General features: G+C 44.4%; 1 protein-coding gene across 1 annotated transcript; it reads left to right on the top strand.

Moving 5' to 3' along the window:
- The first annotated feature begins 8,943 nt into the window (after positions 1-8,943).
- On the top strand, positions 8,944-13,659 carry LOC129080774 (calcitonin gene-related peptide 2). Its single transcript, XM_054586276.1, has 5 exons — positions 8,944-9,014; positions 10,069-10,163; positions 10,414-10,563; positions 12,762-12,946; positions 13,550-13,659. The coding sequence occupies exons 2-4, from the start codon at positions 10,078-10,080 to the stop codon at positions 12,919-12,921; spliced, it is 396 nt and encodes a 131-aa protein (XP_054442251.1). The 5' UTR covers positions 8,944-9,014; positions 10,069-10,077; the 3' UTR covers positions 12,922-12,946; positions 13,550-13,659.
- The last annotated feature ends 4,514 nt before the right edge of the window (positions 13,660-18,173 follow it).

Genomic DNA, 18,173 nt, shown 5'->3' with positions numbered 1-18,173 from the left:
AAGTTCTTGGTGTATTAGTTCTTGGACTTTTCAAAAGGCCGATCTGGGTGTTTGGGTGAGAGGAGACTGGCATTAGAGGGTACTAGAGAGATAGATAGAAGCTAAACCGTTTCTGTCTTAAAATCTATAGAAAAGCACCGTATTTTGCCATGTATAATGTGCACCCACACTTTTGGCTCAAACTTTCAGGAAAAAAAAACTTTAATTTTTTAAATTCAATTATTTACTTATTTATATTTAGACACTTGTTTTTTTGTATTATAAAGGAATTTTAGGATTTATTTTTGTACATATCATGGTACAAGAAATTTTATGTATTAAGTAATTATATAACACAAGAACAGAGACAAGGTATTTGAGGTACTGCGCATGTATAATGTTCATCCTTATTTTTCCCTCAAAAATTTAGGCAAAAAAATGCACATTATACACAGAAAAATACGCTTTTGTCCTAACTACACTGGAGAGTTGTAAGAAGAGGAGTGACTAATGCAATCTATGCCTTTAAAATGTCACTCTGAGAGTTATGTGGATTCGGGATTATGGAGGCAACAGTCAAATCCAGGAGCCTACGGTAGTTAGGAAGCTATTGGAATTGTACAGGTAAGAAATTGTACAGGGGGTTTGGAACTAAGGTCTTTAGATGCTATGATATAAATATTTGTATTTCCCCCAAATTTATATGCTGAAATCCTAATACCCAGTGTGATGGTATTAGAAGATGGGTGTTTGGAAGGCGATAAGGTCATGAGAGCTGAGCCTTCATGAATGAAATTCATGAACATGTTATTGTACAACATGTTACAGGTGGGAATGTAAACGTACAACATGTTACAAGTGGGAAACTATTGCTTCCTCTTTGTAGGGAGGGTCATTAAGCAGTGGCAGACTCTTTCTCATAGTAATACGGGCAATAGCAGACTGTCTCAGTGCGCCACCAGTGTTTACCATTCCCATTTGCACCTAGAGCTTTCTATTGCAAGAAGCTCCCTTGCCTCCTTCTGCTATGTGTGGATACCATGAGAAGACTGCAGCCCAGAAGAGGGCTGCCCCCGACCATGTTGGCACCTTGATTTTGAGCGTCCAGCATCTAGAACTGTGAGTAATAGTTTCTATTATTTATAAGCTACCTTGTGTGTCAAATTTTGTTATAGCAGCTCAAATGGACTAAGGCACTAGTGAATAGGGAAATAGATGGATTTGGGATGTGTTTGGGGTGGGCAGAGGAGTAGGTTAATAGGATTTACTGATGGATTGGATGTAGATGAAGGAAAAGGAGAAATTAAGGGTGATATCTAAATTTAGAGGTATTGAGTTACATTGAGTTATTGGTACTGCCATTTGCTATGAAGGGTAAAAGTGGGTGAGGAAGAGATTTGGACATGGAGTTAGAAAGGATTATTAGACATCTAAGTGAAGATGAATGTGATTTACTAAATACCCATCCAAATTCTCTCTTGCGAACCTTCCTCAAGAAGTCAGAAAATTAAAAACATTTCTTCTCAGGTTCTCTTGCTAGAGTTCCACACAAAATCTAGGTTCTGAAAATCAGAGCTCTTCATGAACACTCAGCAGGCAAAAGTTAGCATTTAAAGATGTTGGCTCTATGAAAGGAGACTGGATATTCTGGGGCATGCATGGGGTAGTCACCTGGAGTCAAAACTGCTACTGGAGAGCAGCGATGGACTTTCTATTAGAACATCTCTATGGTTTAGTTGGTTTCTCCTGGCTCTGTTATTCCTGGCTGTGTGGCATCCAGGCCTGATTCTCTCTTACAACATGTTACAGGTGGGAAATTATTGCTTCCTCTTTGTAGAGAGGGTCATTAAGCAGTGGCAGACTCTTTCTCATAGTAATATGGGCTATAGCAGACTGTCTTAGTGCGCCACCAGTGTTTACCTTTCCCATTTGCACCTAGAGCTTTCTATTGCAAGCACCTGTGGCTCTTTGCCTGTGAGTTTTCTCTGGTCACAGAAGCTTGGCCATACAGGCCTGGCTAGATGTGCTGAGGAGTTAGCACCCCTGGGAGCACACCTTCAACTGGTGATGAACTGAAGTTGGTGGACAAATAACTTATTCATTGGGTGAAGCAATTCTGAGGCTTTCTCTCTTCAGTGTCCCAGAGGGTCTCCAGCAGGATAAGGCCCCAGCTGCCTGCAGCAGTAACTTGCTTATTATCATACTATGTAATGGTTACCTTCCCTTCCCTGTCTGACTCCCTGTTCCCTGACTGGTATAACTGCTGAATACATGGTTTGTATCCAAATTCTTTTCTTAGGTTCTGCTTTTGGAGAAACCCAATGTAAGACAATGATTAACATTTATGTATCACTTACTAGTTGCCATACATTGTTCTAAGTACTTCATATTTATTCTTTACAGCAGCCCTATTAAAGAAGTAATATCACTGTTCCTATTTTACAAAGGAGCATACTGAGCCTCAGGAAGTTCGAGTGATTGGTCTATGGTCATATGTTAATAAGTGTGAGAGCCAGAACTTGAACAACAGGCAGTCTGGCTCCAGAATATGTGCACTTAACCTCTACTCTATAACATAAACTGACTGTGATATCCAATACAGTAGGCACTAGCTCAATGTGGCTATTTACATTTAAATTAATTAAAACTAAATTGAATTAAAATTAAGCTCTTTGCATTAATTATATTTGACATACTCAAGAGCCACATGTAGTTAGTGTAGTGGCTATTATATTAGACAGCACAGATATGGAACATTTTCATTACTGTAGATCGTTCTACTGGACAGTTATGCAAGATCCTCTTTTAAACCTATTGTCTATCTCAAACTTCTTTAACCCCACAGAAACATTCACTTACCCAGAAACATCTTCTATATAAGCCACAGTTAATAGTCAGAAAAGATAAGAAAATGTAATAGGGCTCTTTACCATTATTCATAAGAGACCTTCAGATCTTTCCCATAATCTTCCTTACCTCTGATTTGCTCCAGCCGGTTCTATCAATCAGGCTTCTATTGTTTTCCTGATAACACTGAACTACAAGGTGAAAATTCAGGTACACTGGGTCTCAGGCTAGAGGCAGGTACATTAACAGTGACCAGAAGAAACCATCCAAAACCAAAAACATGATCCTGAGATCCTGACTCTGAGGATCTTATAGCCAACTGAATATGAATAACTAATATGCTGATATGAACATAGGATAACTGAAAATGGTGGACCAAGTGCTCAAAGCACTGCAGCTGCAAGTCAGCAAGTGTGGAGGTAAATGGCCCAGCTGACTTAGGCCCTTGCCCAGGGCACAGCCATGTGACTGATGTACTTTAGATGATGTCTGTGAGTCATCCAGAAAAGGTTAAGAGGAGAAGGTCATGCACTTTAAAAGGGCTTCCATCCAAAATGGCTTTTAAAAAGGTATGTTTTCCATTTAAAGTATGTTCCAGTTACCTGGGAATTTACCTTAGCAAAAACTCTCATTTTTTTCTGAGAGTGTTGAATGCAGGAGATTTTACTCTAATTAGCTTTACAAGAAATTTTAATTCCTTTGCGGTGTGGAACAATGCTTTCAGACAGGGAGGAGAGTCAATTTGGGTCCTGGGAGTCTGAGCCAAGAGAGAATTTTAATCATCTCAGAGGAACCCAACCTGAGTAATTCCTTGACGTCATTCACTAAGTCTGTCCATCTCTCAGAGTGACCAGCCTGGGTCTGGGCCACCACGCTTTGCTCATTCTCTGGCAGGCACAGACAACTCTAAAAATATTCTCTAGAAGGGACTTCTGAGGGTTAGATGTTGGCATCTCTATTTCTCTGGGCTTGGGAAAGAAGCCTTCAGAAAGGTGGCCTGGGAAGAGGAGTAGGACTTAGAATCAGCTCAGGCCAAGGATCCAGTAGATTGAGTCTAAATTGAGGGCTCTGCAGAGAAGGTCTGTATATCCTACCCTTCAGCCATCTTCTTAATTGGTGTAGCAGAAGAGAAGGCAGTGTGAAGGCATACATGTCTAGTATAAACTCTAGTAGGCGAGGGAAAGCCATTAAGAAGCAAGGACCCTAGACAAGCTCATAGCTTTGAGCAATTGTTGCCTCTGTTGGTGGAGTTATAGGATGGGCTGAGAGGAATGGTTGTAAGCCTTTAAAAAGAGCAGCTGAACCCAAGATTTTCTTCTAAGTCCTATATTGCTAGAGGACTCTCCCTCTTGCATCTCAGAGCAGACTGGAGGATTACTATAATGAATGGTAAAACTGTCAGCCTTCTTTCTTATTCCCCCCACCCCCCCGCCCCCACTGACCCACACTGGAGATTGGAGGACTCCTCTTAGTGTAAATGAGAAACCAAGAGAAAAGACTTATAGCTGCTCATAATTTAGGGTCCCCCAAAGAAAATGGTGAGGTGGTTTCTCATGTAATCACTCTCTATTCAGGCTCATTGATGGACAACTCTGCCATCCCCCTTTCTGCTTAGTATTTTATTATCTTCCTCTTAAGCATAAGCCAGTAACCACGGAGAACTAGAAATGTGAAGATAGTCTCTATTATGAGAACAAAACAAATAACCTATGTTTAACAGCTTTTGAGAGTTAGAAGATGTTGTCCCATTAAATAAAACCAGGAGACCATAAAAAGTAACACACAGGATTTTTGTAACAGCCTCTTGGAAATTAAAAATGTGATGAAAATAATTTAAAAAAAAACTTCAAATAAAAATACCTTCCAGAAAGTTGGGGGCGGGGAGAGAGAGAGAGAGAGAGAGAGGGAGAGAGAGAATTATTAAAGAAGTAAAGCAAGAGCCCTAGCTGGTGTGGCTCAGTGAATTGAGTGCTGGCCTATGAGCCAAAGGGCCACCAGTTCGATTCTCAGTCAGGGCACATGCCTGGGTTGTGGGCCAGGTCCCTATTTGGGGGTGTGCAAGGGGCAACTGATCTATATCTCTTATGCACTGATATTTCTCTTCTCTTTCTCCCTCCCTTCCCCCCTCTCTCAAGATAAATAAATAAAATCTTAAAAAAAATAAAGAAGAAATTTCCCTGAAAGACAAGAATTTTGAGATTGTGAGTGTTCTGTCAGTACTCAGAACAATAAATAGTCCACACCAAGACACCTTATTATGTTACTTTAGAACACTGGTAAGAAGATTCTGAAAGGGGGGAGAGACAGACAGACAGAGATCCTATACCAAATAAAGAATAAAAGGAAATGGGTTTCTCAACAGTCACACTGGATGTAGAAGACAATGGAGAATACTTTCAAAATTCTGAGTGAAAATAACTTCCAACCCAGAATTTTATTTCCAGAAATCTAATCATGTAATGGTGAATGTGCTCCACCAAAGTGAGAGAGTAAACCAAGAATGAGGAACAATTGAGAGGATGCCAATAGGATACAGATGTGTTTTATTTTGGTAGCGAGTACTATAAAAGGACTCTTATTAAAGACATCATTGTCATATAAGCATTAGGAAGGCAGGGGAGTTTTCTTTTGTTTACTGTGAACTGCTAGTGCCTAGAACAATGGCTGGCACACAGTAGGTCCTCAATAAATATTTGTTTCAATGAATGAAAGTTTCCCCTAAGGAATATTCCTCTTAGGAAATTTGTAAAGAAAATACAGTAAGTTAAAGTAAATAGAAATAAACTTCAAAAGCCATAGTACCTGGAACCTGTTTTTCTCTAAAAATTTAATCCTATTGTTTTCAAGGTTTGAAAGTAATTACATAAATAGTTAAACTGAGGATCAAACTATTTGAGATTATTCAAAGGTGAAAGACATTCCTAGGAAACTATTCTCTGTAAATTCTTATGCTAGTTTGATTGGGGATGCCTCGAAGCTCAGAACAGTTCCTGGGAAATCAAAATGTAATTTTCTTAGGTTAGAAAGCAAATTATTTTATTGACTTTGTATTCCATCACTCACTGATATAATACAAGGATGGGCTGAGGAAAACTGCCTTGTTTTGCTTTTCAAGTTGCTAGAGAAGAGAAAAGAAGCCCTCTGTACTTCCTCTCATATTGAATTCCAGAAAGTTTTCACCAGGGCATGAATGCCTTTTATTAAATAACAAAGAAAAAAACAGGTGCATCTTTGGATAAACGATTTGCTTTTCCAAATCTAAATTGGGTCTGCAGTCCAACTCAACTTGGCTGCAAATTCACTGCTAACTCTTAATGTAATGAACCCATGGAACTGTTCATTCACTCATTCCCTCTCAGAACACTTGCTGTGCACCTACTATGCACCAGGCACTGTGCAAAATCAGTAGTGGAAGAAGAAATATTTCTGGGACATCTGAGCATCCACGAAGATATTCAGAGCACAGAACCAGGTACCTTTGTGTTCAGATGGGTCTCTGGGTTGGGGATGCACTCTTTCTTGTCAGAGGGCAGGATTCCTAGTCTCTGCAGCGTTTATGGAAACTTCAGCCGCCGTTTCCCCAAACAGGAGCTCTTCCTGGGGTTGTGAGCCACTCCTCTGGCGTTTTTGGAGCGCAGGGCACAGCCAGGGATTGCGCCCCGGCTGGATGGCAGGACGGCTGTTGGTCCCAACATTTCGGAAAAGTCCTGATGACATAGAGTCTCTGGAGAGGCTGCCAGCTCTCCAGTGCTCAGCCCCAAGTGTTTGGAGTTCTTCACAAATTCATATTTGCGGGGCTCTGGGGAGGCCAACCCCCTGCCCGGCTCCTCCAGCACTCCCTGCCGGCTTCTCCTGCGCTCAGAGTCCCTGATAACTTCGTGGAGGCTAGAAAGCCTGTGGCTTTAGGGTCTGGGGCCTTCTGGACCTTTTCTCCACCCTGCCCTTCCCCCACCCCCCAAGCTGCCCAGCTATTTCTCCGTGTCCCCAGAACTCCGTGGACAGTGGTGCGGCCAGGAGCCGCTGGGGCAGCCTGCACGCTCTGCGAGATCTAGAGATGGTGGCAGAGATCCTGGAATACGCGGTTTAAGGGGCAGAGGCGTTAGTCAGGTAGTAGTACCTCCCAGCTACACCTTGTCATTCAGCAGCTCCCTTCCCGGCTCAGAAACGGGGGAAGGGACGCTGAAGTCTCTCATGTTTGCAAATTAAAACACATCTGCAAATATGAGAGGGCTTTGGGGAGGAAGGGCCTCCTAGTAAAGGCCACTTCGGTGTCTCTGGTTGCATCCAAAAGGGATTTCAATACTTTAGGCGCGCAGAAAGACCTTACCACTATTAAAGAGGAACCCCTTAGGGAGCAGCGCTTCCTGATATGGGGTTACAAAAGTCCTGGGAATCTTCCTGCTCTGCTTCCCGTCCATTACAGCCCCCAGCCACGCTCTAGGTGTCGAACAGCATTCCAGTGGGTAGAGGCGACTCCGGCCCAAGCAGCCTCTGAGCATTCTGCCTGCCACAGAAAACGAGGCCCGGAGGCCTAGGCAGACATCCCCTGGACTCCTTTCTGACCCTCACAAGCGATTAGAACCAGCTTTGGGGATACCACGAGCCTCTTGCTACGCCCTCCGTGCCCCGCACATTTGGGCAAGGCATCCATAGCTAAGCAGGGACAGGCGGGCACATTTCGGGGCGCAGCCGCAATGCGGTGCAGGGCTAGCCTGAGGCCCTGATGGTGGGTGGCGCTCCCTCACTTCTTCCGCATTGCTTCGACCTCCCAACCCAATCTACGATCTGAGCTGGAATCTTCTCTCCGTGCCACGGTGCATAGAGTGCCGACGGCGTGGACCCGAGAACCCGGGTTTCCTTAAGAAAAAGGGAGAGGCTTACTCCGCGTGCCTGGATGTGCGTGTGTCAACGTGTGTGCTGGGGGAGGACAATGTGTACCCCTGTGTACATAAAACGTGCCTGTTTCGCAAAGCAGAAACTCGCGGGGTTGCTTTCGGGTCCCTGCGAAGTTGGTTTTGGTGGGCGCGAGCGCTCTTTTGCAAACAGCTGGTGAAGGCGCAGCTGTTTCGGTGAAGCTTATCTGCGGGGCGGGTTGGGGGCGGTGTCCGTCTAGGAACGCGACAGGCGGAGTGTGTGGCTGGGGTCCAGGTATGTAAATGCGGGATTTGAGCCCGGCTGGAAGCAGGAGTGCGCGCACCTGCCCCCTGCCCGTCTGAAACTGAGTGTAGAAGGCCGAAGGGCTGCTTTTGAGCTTGTAGCTCTCACTCTCCTTGGTGGGTGGGTGCTCCGCCACCCTGCTTAACAACCCAGCACTTCAGGAAAAGTGAGTGTGGGGCGAGACAGGTAGAGACCCGGGCACAGGCTGCCCCGCCCAGCAGCTTGGCAAAAAACCAGAGACTCCGGGCAACTGTGTAAATGAACACTGGCGCTGCAGGGGAGGGTCCCAGATGCTAAACTCCCATTCGGGGATTAGGCAGCTGGGAAGGGATGCCTAGCCTCTGCGCAGACAGTGCCAGTTTAGCCCCTTCCCCAGTCCTCTCATTCATTTCTACCCGTCCCAGAGGAGTGGGGGGCGGGGGGGGGGCGGAGGGAATGAAACAGGGAATGTCGGAGGAGCACCCCAGTGGTCTAAAGAGCCAATCTGTCAAGGCCCTCCTGTTCCACCATCCCCCTCCTTTAGCCTGGGTTGTTTCAGCTGAGATGCCTTTAGACCCCAGGGCTGCTGTTCAGCCCTCTGGGGGTCCAGGTGGCAGGGCTGAGGGCTGCACTCGTGTGGCAGAAGGGGGAGGTGCGAGACCGGGTTCAGGCGCCAAGAAAAGTGAGAGAAGATCTGGCCCCTCACTTTTGGTGACTCCAAATTCCCCGATTTGTTCCCACTTTCTGGACGTCGAAAGCTCTCCACTCTCTTCCAGCCTTCAAGCTCTCCAAGCAATGACCTCATTGCAAAAGACAGTCTGAGCGGATGGCTCCCCTCCCTAGTGGACCGGTGCCGGGAGAGGGAGCAATGACGCAATCGGAGCTGGGTCGGTCCTGGCCACTTTGGATTGGCCGCGCGGGCTCGTGGGGACCCCCCTCCCACTACCACTGGAATAAGAGCCAAGAGCTCCGCAGGGAAGACGCCCACAGCAGGCGTTGTGTCCATCCGGGGGGACCAGCCGCTTGCACTCTCCTGCAACTCAAGTCTCCAGGTGAGGAACTTCCCACTCCACTTTAATAACCTGCTTCTGGATTAGTTCACCCAGTTTGCTCCACCTGCCTGCCTGCCTGCTTGCCTTGCCTTTGCCTCTCACGACCATCTCGGCCCAGCTACAGACAGGTGCTTCTAGCTCCCTGTCTCTGTCGGGAGAAGGTGGGTGGTCGGGGCCATCATTGTATTTTCTTCTAAGTAACATCAGTGGAACCCCAAGCATCGCCAGGACTTCGCTTGGGTGCTGGAAGCTCCGCGAGGGTCTGCGGCCCTTATGCTGGTGCTCCTCTCATCCTGCCAGAGTTTGGTCGGTCTGGGAGTGCCCTGTGCGGTCTGTGTCCTCAGGGACCCCATTTGGTTCCCGGGACTGTGGAGCCCTGAGCCTTCCTTTGAGGCGCCTCCGGCCAGCAAGCATCCCTGGGGCAGTGGCAGGGACCTGAGGCAGCGCAGTTAGCAAACCAGAACAGCGGGCTCAACTCCGGTGCTGGTACCTGCCATCTGCAGCTAACCTTCTTCCCGGTGCAGCCCGGAGACTCTAGTAACTGGCACGTTACATTTTCCCCAAATTCAAACCCACAGCACTCTTCCAGTTTACTCATCCGGCTTTCTTTTCCCCCCCGAGTTAGCAGGAAGTTCAGCCTAGGGGGAGGTGCTCCTGGATTTCTCAGTCCCTGAGAAGACAGGAGGTTAAGTACACAGCAAGGTGGGTCCGCGCCTGGTTTCTGCAGCGGGCAAAAGGCGTGGGTTTGCCTGCATGCGCACCTTTGTGGCTTCTCCCGGGCTGGCCACAGAACAGAGCCAGAATTCTCCCATTCTCACCCCAGGACACTTGCTTCTGCTTTACCAAGTCATTTACTAAAATGCATCTTTTGAGATTTACAACAGTCCCTCTGGCACATGAACAGAACCAAGGCATGAAGAGGGGGGGCGGGTAACCTGCCTGAGGACACAAGGCAGGCGTGGCAGAGGCAGGACTGGAACCTAGGTCTGTAGTCTCTGTAGGTCTGAGCCATGCTTGCTCCTGGTGCCGCGGTAACGTTATTCTCCTTTTACAGAGAGGCATCATGGGCTTCGGGAAGTCCTCCCCCTTCTTGGCTTTCAGCATCTTGGTCCTGTGCCAAGCAGGCGGCCTCCAGGCAGCACCACTCAGGTGAGACAGCCTGAAGCTACTAGCCACTGCCCCGGGACCAGACAATTTTGTGCCTGTGAAGTCACAACAGCAAGGCTCCCAGTGAATCAACCCCTTCGAGTGGACAGTGTTCCCGAGCCCTGTGGGCTAGCAGTGGGGAGAGAAGGGCACATTTTCAGGACAAGTCACAGTGGGCAGGAAGACCGGCTGCTTACCTTGGGCAGAGGCCAGACAGGGACTCAGAGCCTGTGCTGTGTTTGCCCCTCCGCAGGTCGGCCTTGGAGAGCCTCCCGGACCTCGACCCCGCAGCACTCAGTGAGAAGGAAGGGCGCCTCCTACTGGCTGCACTGCTGAAGGCCTATGTAGACAGGAAGACCAATGAGCTAGAGCAGGAGCAGGAGCAGGAGACAGAGGATGCCAGGTAAGGCTCCTCACCCACCTTGGCATGTCCAGGAGGACATATCCTAGGCAGGTAGGGAAAACAACATTGGCCAGGGGTCCAGCAGGCTGTTGTTCACCAGGCTCTGGAGCCCAGCTATTCTCATGCTTCATGGGAGACAGAGGTCCGGGGCAGCTGGAGGAATTGAGGTTAGACACATTTAAAAGATCCATTTCTGAAAGCTGCTAGGAAATGAAATGAAGAGGTGTGGCATCACTTTCTCTGGGAACTGGTCTTGCCCCACTGAGGAGACATCCCAGCATCGGATGAATTAAGATTGGTAAGTGTGAAGCCAGAATGTGGACCTGGTATATCTGCAGATGTGTTAGAAACTTAATCTGTGTGCGTTATTTTCTCACACCTGCAAGAAGAAGCCTGTGTTGCACATGTGCAAGGTGAGGCCAAAGGCCTTGCAGAGGGTGGAGTCAGGTAGAGCAGTGTCTGAGGTAGGTCTGGAACCTTTAATGTGTAGGATCTGTGGAGATGCGCATGTTGTCATGGGGTGGGGAGTGCGTCCTTCCGCAGCCCCACCTCCCTCTGCACCCTGAGCTTGGAGCACACCCCAGCCCCTGCCCTGGCCCTGGCCCTGCTCGGGCAGAGGCACAGTTGTACCTGCACCTGCCCTGAGAGCCTCTCTGCAGAGCACGAAGGCCTGAGCAGCATGCGCAAGGCCAGGAAAGGTCACCCCTTTCCCGCCGCAGCCCTTCCCCACGCGGCCCTGGCTCAGCAACTGTGGGAGTTCTAATGAAGGATGTGTGAGCTGCCCTCCTGCCCCTGCTCTAAGTGACTCTAAATGACTCCTAACGTGCATGGCTGCTCCCTGGGGCCAACCCAGTGCATGGTATTATTTGGCATGACTTTTCCCTGCAGCCAGGACACCTCCAGAGCTAAGTGGTGCAGTAATCTGAGTACCTGAGTGCTGGGCACATATGTGAAGTACCTGAACAACTTTCATACATTCTCTGTCATCGGCTTCAGGGTTGAAACACCTGGTAAGAAAAGGGAAATAGCCAGTGGCGTGGAGAAAGATGCTACCCCAACTTTGAGTTGCCTCAGGATACCAAGTGAAATCCTTTCCCTCCCTCCTGATTTCCTTTCTTGCTCCCATTGAATTTGGTGCATGCAGATTTCAATCTGACTGCTTGTTAAGCTGGCACTGGTAGCTTTGCTTATGGCAGAGAATGTTGCAGACCTCAGGAGGGAAGGAAAGAGAGCAGGACTCATAGACCAGGTAAGAGATAAGAGAGGATGAGGGAAGCCTCCTGAGATCCTAGAGGAGATCATTGCAGAGCCCTCCAATTTCTTCTTTATCCCTCACGCATCATCCTTGATGAATAAATCTATTTTCTAAAAGGATTTACACTGCGGTGGTCATTACTCTGGTCCCTCTTCAAGGCTTGAGAGTGCCCAGGGCCTTTGTTTAAGAGTGATGTCAGCCTCAGGGTAGCTGGATACAGGGCTGGGTGAGCAATTCCTGGGAACCAGCTCTGGCACCAGGAACAGGTGTGCTGGGGAGCAGGTAAGCACTTCTGGGAGAGGAGCCTGCAGGCCCTGTTCTCTGAGCCTCTTCTAGGTAAGACTTCAAGGAATTTTTATTTTCCCATGGAAAGTGGTTTTTTTGGTGCCCATGGCTGGGGTATAGCTTCTGTATGTTCCTTGTGTGTCCTGGGGTGGGGTTGGGCCTCTGCTGAGCACTGCTTCCTGAACCCAAGGGGATTATATGTATGGGATGATAACGGCATGGTTTCAGCATGTGTCCCATGGTTAGGAACGGGGTTCTTTCTTTCCTTCTTTCCTTCTTTCCTTCTTTCTTTCTTTCTTTCTTTCTTTCTTTCTTTCTTTCTTTCTTCCTTCCTTCCTTCCTCCCTCCCTCCCTCCCTCCCTCCCTTCCTTCCTTCCTTCCTTCCTTCCTTTCTTTCTTTCTTTCTTTCTTTCTTTCTTTCTTTCTTTCTTTCTTTCTTTCTTTCTTTCTTTCTTTCTTTCTTTCTTTCATAGCTGCTAGCAAAGGCTGTGAGGCCATTTCCTCTAACAGCTTTGATAATTGCATTTAGGAGAAACACTTATTCTTAAGTGGTATGTTGAAGAGCTACAATTCTTTTAGAGAAGGTCTCATGGGGTAGGCTCCTGACTCCAGCCTCTCACTAACAGTCTTTCTTTTCTTTCTCCATCCTGGAAATCAGTGTCACTGCCCAGAAGAGAGCCTGCAACACCGCCACCTGTGTGACCCATCGGTTGGCAGACTTGCTGAACAGATCTGGGGGCGTGGTGAAGAGCGACTTCGTGCCTACTGATGTGGGCTCCAATGCCTTTGGCCGTCGCCGCAGGGACCTTCAGGCCTGAGCTGCTCACCGACTCCAGGAAGAAGGTGACTGGCCTTGTACTGTGGGATGGGAGGGGAAGGGATCTGGAGGTTAACATCCACATTTTGAAACTCACTGGACCTAGGAGGTTCTTCAGATCCTTCTCTCCAATTGCATTCTTCCTCCTGAGGTAGTAAGTTCCTTCTACAACTCAGCTTGAAGTCAGAGCACTAGGGCAGGCTTCAGAGATGCAATTTCATCTCTCAGAGAATAGAAATGAACAGCAACAACAAAAATGCTTGCTGAATTCAGAAAAGGAGAGCTTTGCAAACCTTGGCCAGGGCTACTCCTCATTAATGAATCCAGGTTCAGAAAGCACTCAGCTCTCGATCCATGTTCACAGGTTCGGTGCAGAGGGCTGTAATCATACTACTACTGCTAATGTTCATAGTGACTGTTGAATTGTTTTTATTTTCATTTATTTTAAAAGTCTGCTTACATCTCGTATGCATAATTTGTAAATGCTGTTTAGTTAAAGAAGCACTTCTGTAAGTTCATGTTCTTTTCAGTAATAATTATGTTTATTCCCTTTTTGTCCTTCTCATTCTCCAAGTTCTCATTCTTCTCCTTTTTCTTTTTCTTCTTTTTTAAATTTTTCTTCATCTCAGGTTACCATGAAGCTGAACTCACCACTTCTATTAATTTCTGTTGACAACAACTTGGTGAGAAGGCCCCATGGAAGATACACATGTTTGCATCCAAATAAATACCAAAAAAAAAAAAAAAGCACCCTTGTCACTCAAAAGGAATGAAACTGAATGCAAAACAAGCTAATTCCATATTTGTTGTGCATCCTTTTTATATTTGATTCTATGTGCAGTAAACGTGATGGTATCTCTCATCAGCTTATCTGGTAGCAAACTGGTTCTTTGAGAGAGCTATCCTGTTGATCGTGGCAGCTTTGCCAAACCATAGGGGGACATGAAATCACTGCCTCTTGTGGCCTCTGGGGTGACGCTATGCTTTGTCGTAATGGAGATGCTATGCCTTGTTGTCGAAGAGCCTGATTGTATAATTGTTAAATGAAATGTCAATATTGTGCCATGTGTGAACTTCATCGAGATTAAAAACATATTTTGGGTACATGTGTTTCAAGACCCTGGTGATTTATTTCAACTTGTTTCCTTATGTAATAATAATAATAATAGTTAACATTTTTTTCAGTGCTTTCTATAGACAAGACAATGTTCTAAAACAGTACATTACACCTGTGAATTCATTTAATCTTCACAACAACTTTATGGAGTAGATACCATTATTATTTCTGTTTCACATCTGAGGAAACAAAGGCACTGAACAGTGTAGTGCCAGGACACCCAGGTTCAGGTGTTGGTTTCCAGAACTTATCTTTGAAACCACTGCACTGTATGCTTCCCAATGATGGCTCCTGATGTTTTCCAGAGTACTGTGAGCTGTTCTTTGACCCAGCTTCCGCACATGGTAGGCCATCAGATTTTGAAGACAAATGGAAAAATTTACACATATAAACAACCTAGTCTTTATCTAATAAAATGGATCCCTTTTACCCATTACTTTGTGTTACAGGGTGAATGTTTGTGTCCCCCAACTCCTCTCCAAAATTTAGATGATGAAACCTAACACCAAAGTGATAGTATTAGGAGGGGGGCATTTGGGGTCATAAGGGCCGTTCCCCTCACCAGTGGGATTAGTGCCCTTAAAAATAAGGCCAGAGAGAATTTCTTTGCTCCTTCCACTGCTGTGTGAGGTTACAGGGAGCTGGTTGCTATGAATGAGGAAATGGGTCCCCACCAGACACTGAATCCACTGGTGCCTTGATCTTGGATTTCCCAGCCTCCAGAACTGTGAGGAATAAATATTTGTTGTTTATAGGCTGTCTAGCTTGCAGTATTTTGTTATAGCAGCTCAAATGGACTAAAACACTTACTTAGCTTCAGTGATCAATTTATGGTCAATGATATTATATCTGTGCACCATTTATTCCCCCCGACCCATGTATTATTACATCGGTATATCTATACCTATTTCCCCATGTATCCTAAATGGAAAGTACTCTTTAAACATAACCACAATCCTATTTTGCAACTAAAATAAATTAATAGTAATTTCTTAGTTGTTTAATATCCCATATATAGTTATGGTTCAAGTTCCTCAATTATATATGCATATGTATTATACGTAATATTATATAAAATATATTTATATATACATATGTGTATAAAATCAGAGCTCAGGTTAGGACTTCGCATTGCTGCTGGTTGATATGTTCTAAGGCTCCTGTAATCTAAGGGCTTCCCCTCCATCTTTTTTTCCTCCTCCTGCAATTTATTTGTTGGAGAAGCTCGGTTACTTGTCCAATAGAGTTTCTCACATTCTCAATTTTGATGACTACATCCCTGTGATGAAGTTTATAACATGTTCCTTTATCTTCTGTTTTTCTTGTGAGTCAGATCTCTAGTGTGAGAGGGGAAAGAGAAGTGGGAGATGAGCTCAGGGAGGTAATGGAGGACTGAACATGGAGGACTTTGTAGAGTGGAGAGAAGACTGGCTTTCTATATTACTGATATTCTATATCAGTGGGACAGCATCCTCATACTTTCCTTTAGTGCTGTTTCCTTAAGTCATTTGCATATATTTAAAGTAGCTGGTTTAGAATTTTTTTTGTCTAATAAGTTCAATGTCTGTGTTTCCTGAAGAACAATTTCTGTTAACTGCCTTTCTTGCGCATATAGACTATTCTTTCTTGTGTCTTTGCATGTCTCAGAATTTTTTTGAAAACTGAACATTTTAAAACAATATAATGTAGGAACTTTGGAAATCATATTTGCTTTCTACCACAAACTCTAGGATATATAATTGCTTTCTGTTGCAGTTGTTGTTGCTTGTTTGCTTAGTGACTTCTCTGAGCCAAATTTTTAAAGTCTTTCTTCTTTGTTATGTAGCCACTGAAGTCTCTGCTTGGTTAACTTAGTGGTCATTTAATGACTGAACAAATATTTCCTTACTATCTAGGATCAATAAGTCTCTCAATATTTACCAAGGGGCTCCGCATGCATGTTGGGACATACCTTCAATACTCAAGCAAGTAGTTGATAACTCTGCCATACTTTTGACTTCCTGCTTGCAGACAGCCTCAAGGTCAGGTGTTTCCTGAGCATGCATGCAGCTCCATGCATATACATGGCCTTCTATATTCCCAGAAATATGTTAGAGCTTTTCAAAGTCCTTATAGACATTGCATTCCCCAGACTTTCCCTTAAATGTTTTTGGTTAGTTCATTATTTACTCCAAATATTATGCACTAGTTCAGGCATTTGTAAATTTATGTAAGTGCCCATAGCTGTTTTCAAAAAATGCCCCCAAAGAAAAAGGCTTTTTGCCCTGGTCAAACTCCATGTCAGATCAAAGAAAGACAGCATTGTAAATGGGGTCTTCCAAGGAATGAGACTTTGAAGGAGGGCCACCTTTATTTGCTAGATTAATGGGTTTTACCATGAAGCTGGGAGGTTAGTATTCAAAGCTACCATAGAGTTGGAGAGCAGGGCATGGGACTAAGGCAAGTTAAAATACCACAGAGCTCACCATTATTTCTGCAATTCAATAGTTTCTTTGAATAATTGTATCTTGAATTGGTGAAAACCTTTGGTTAGTTGCTAGAGTTTTGAAAAAGTAAATCTTGACAATCTTTGTTACTCCTTTCATTGTCTTTATAGAGAAGAAAAATTTTGGAGACCCTTAACTCCACTATTTTCACTGACAAAACTCCTTTTGCTTTCATTCATGAAAGATATTTTCACTGGATATAAAATTATGGATTGACAGTTTGTTCTTTTAGCATTTTAAAGATGCTCTTTCATTCTCTTCTGGTCTCCAAGATTTCTTAGTAGAAATCTGCATTTATTTGAACCTTTGTTCTTCTACATATAATGCATTATTTTTCCTCTGGGTATAATTTTCTTGGATTTTTTTTTCTGGTTTAGGTTTTCTGAAATGGAATCTGTAAATCTATGTTTTCTGTTAACTTTGAGAAGTTTTTAATTTTTGTGTGTGAATATTTTCCTTTCTTTTAGGGTCTCCAATGACAAATGTTAGGCCTTTTAATATTGTCCCACAATTTTATTCTGTTCAATTTGAAAGTTTTGTTTCTCTGTGTTCTTCAGATTATATAATCTTTATTGATTTATCTTTTAAGTTTTATGATTCTTTCCTGTCATCAACATTCTTCTATTGAGCCCACTCAGGGAAACTTTTTGTTTTGGATATTATATTTTTCCATTTAAAAATTTCTGTTTTGTTCTTTTGTATAGTTTTTATTTCTCTCTATGCTATCTCTCTGTTGATTTCTTTCATTTGTTCACTGTTGCCTCATAGAATATGCAGTTCATGGGTTTGGGTTTGAGAAATTTAAGTTACCTTTGGATGAAGCATCAAAAGACGAGAGTGAGGAAAAAATTCCTCACACTCTTTGGCACCCAAAGAGCTCCCTTATACAGTACCCTTTGTCAGAGATACAGGTTTCAGTTGCCCAAACTGCTGCCATCACTGTGACAGGGCAGCACAGACTCTGGGTGGCACTGGAGCAGAGCCAGGAGAAAAAGAAGAAAAACAAACAATGGCGATTAAGCCTCTGCCTTGAAGGGGCTTCTCTTTTTATTCTTTTGGCCAGAGAGAGAACGATTCTTGCATGGTTTTTGTTTTCTGTGCCCACTGCACAGTTCCATGACTGACACCACCCTTGAGTTAAATTTAGAAGAAAAAAGAAAAAAAACCTCAGGAAACTTACTGGTATTTTTTATTATTTTCCCCTTTCCCTGGTGCACTTGCTATTGCTTGCTTCTAAGAGTCCTCAAGGGGATCCTTTTCATATTTTTTCTGGATGTTTTAGTTGAAATTAGTGTGAAAGACAAGTTGTAGTGGGCTTTCTTCATCTTGGTCAGAATATTGACCATAAAACAATTAATATAGGAGATAATTATAACTTTAATACTTGAAATTTTTTAAGATTTTAAACAAGTCCAGATTCAAAGAGAAATCATAATAGAAATTTAAAATATTTACAATTAAATAACAATGAAAACACTTCACATCAGAATTCTGGAGTGTGGTGAAAAAATTATATAGGCCTTTATAATGTTAAAGGAAAAAAATGGGGACAATTTAATGAGCTAAATTTTTAACTGAATACCTAAGCTGAGGTGTTTAATTTGAGAAACTAGAAAAGAAAAATGCAGAAAACCCAAAGAATCTGAAAAT

This window comes from Pteronotus mesoamericanus, unplaced genomic scaffold, assembly GCF_021234165.1.
Source record: "Pteronotus mesoamericanus isolate MK-2021 breed Mesoamerican mustached bat unplaced genomic scaffold, CSHL_Meso_final contig_90, whole genome shotgun sequence".
Classification (NCBI taxonomy): Eukaryota; Metazoa; Chordata; class Mammalia; order Chiroptera; family Mormoopidae; genus Pteronotus; species Pteronotus mesoamericanus.
The sequence above is the reverse complement of the archived record's forward strand: the minus strand, read 5'-3'. Positions and strand labels throughout refer to the sequence as shown.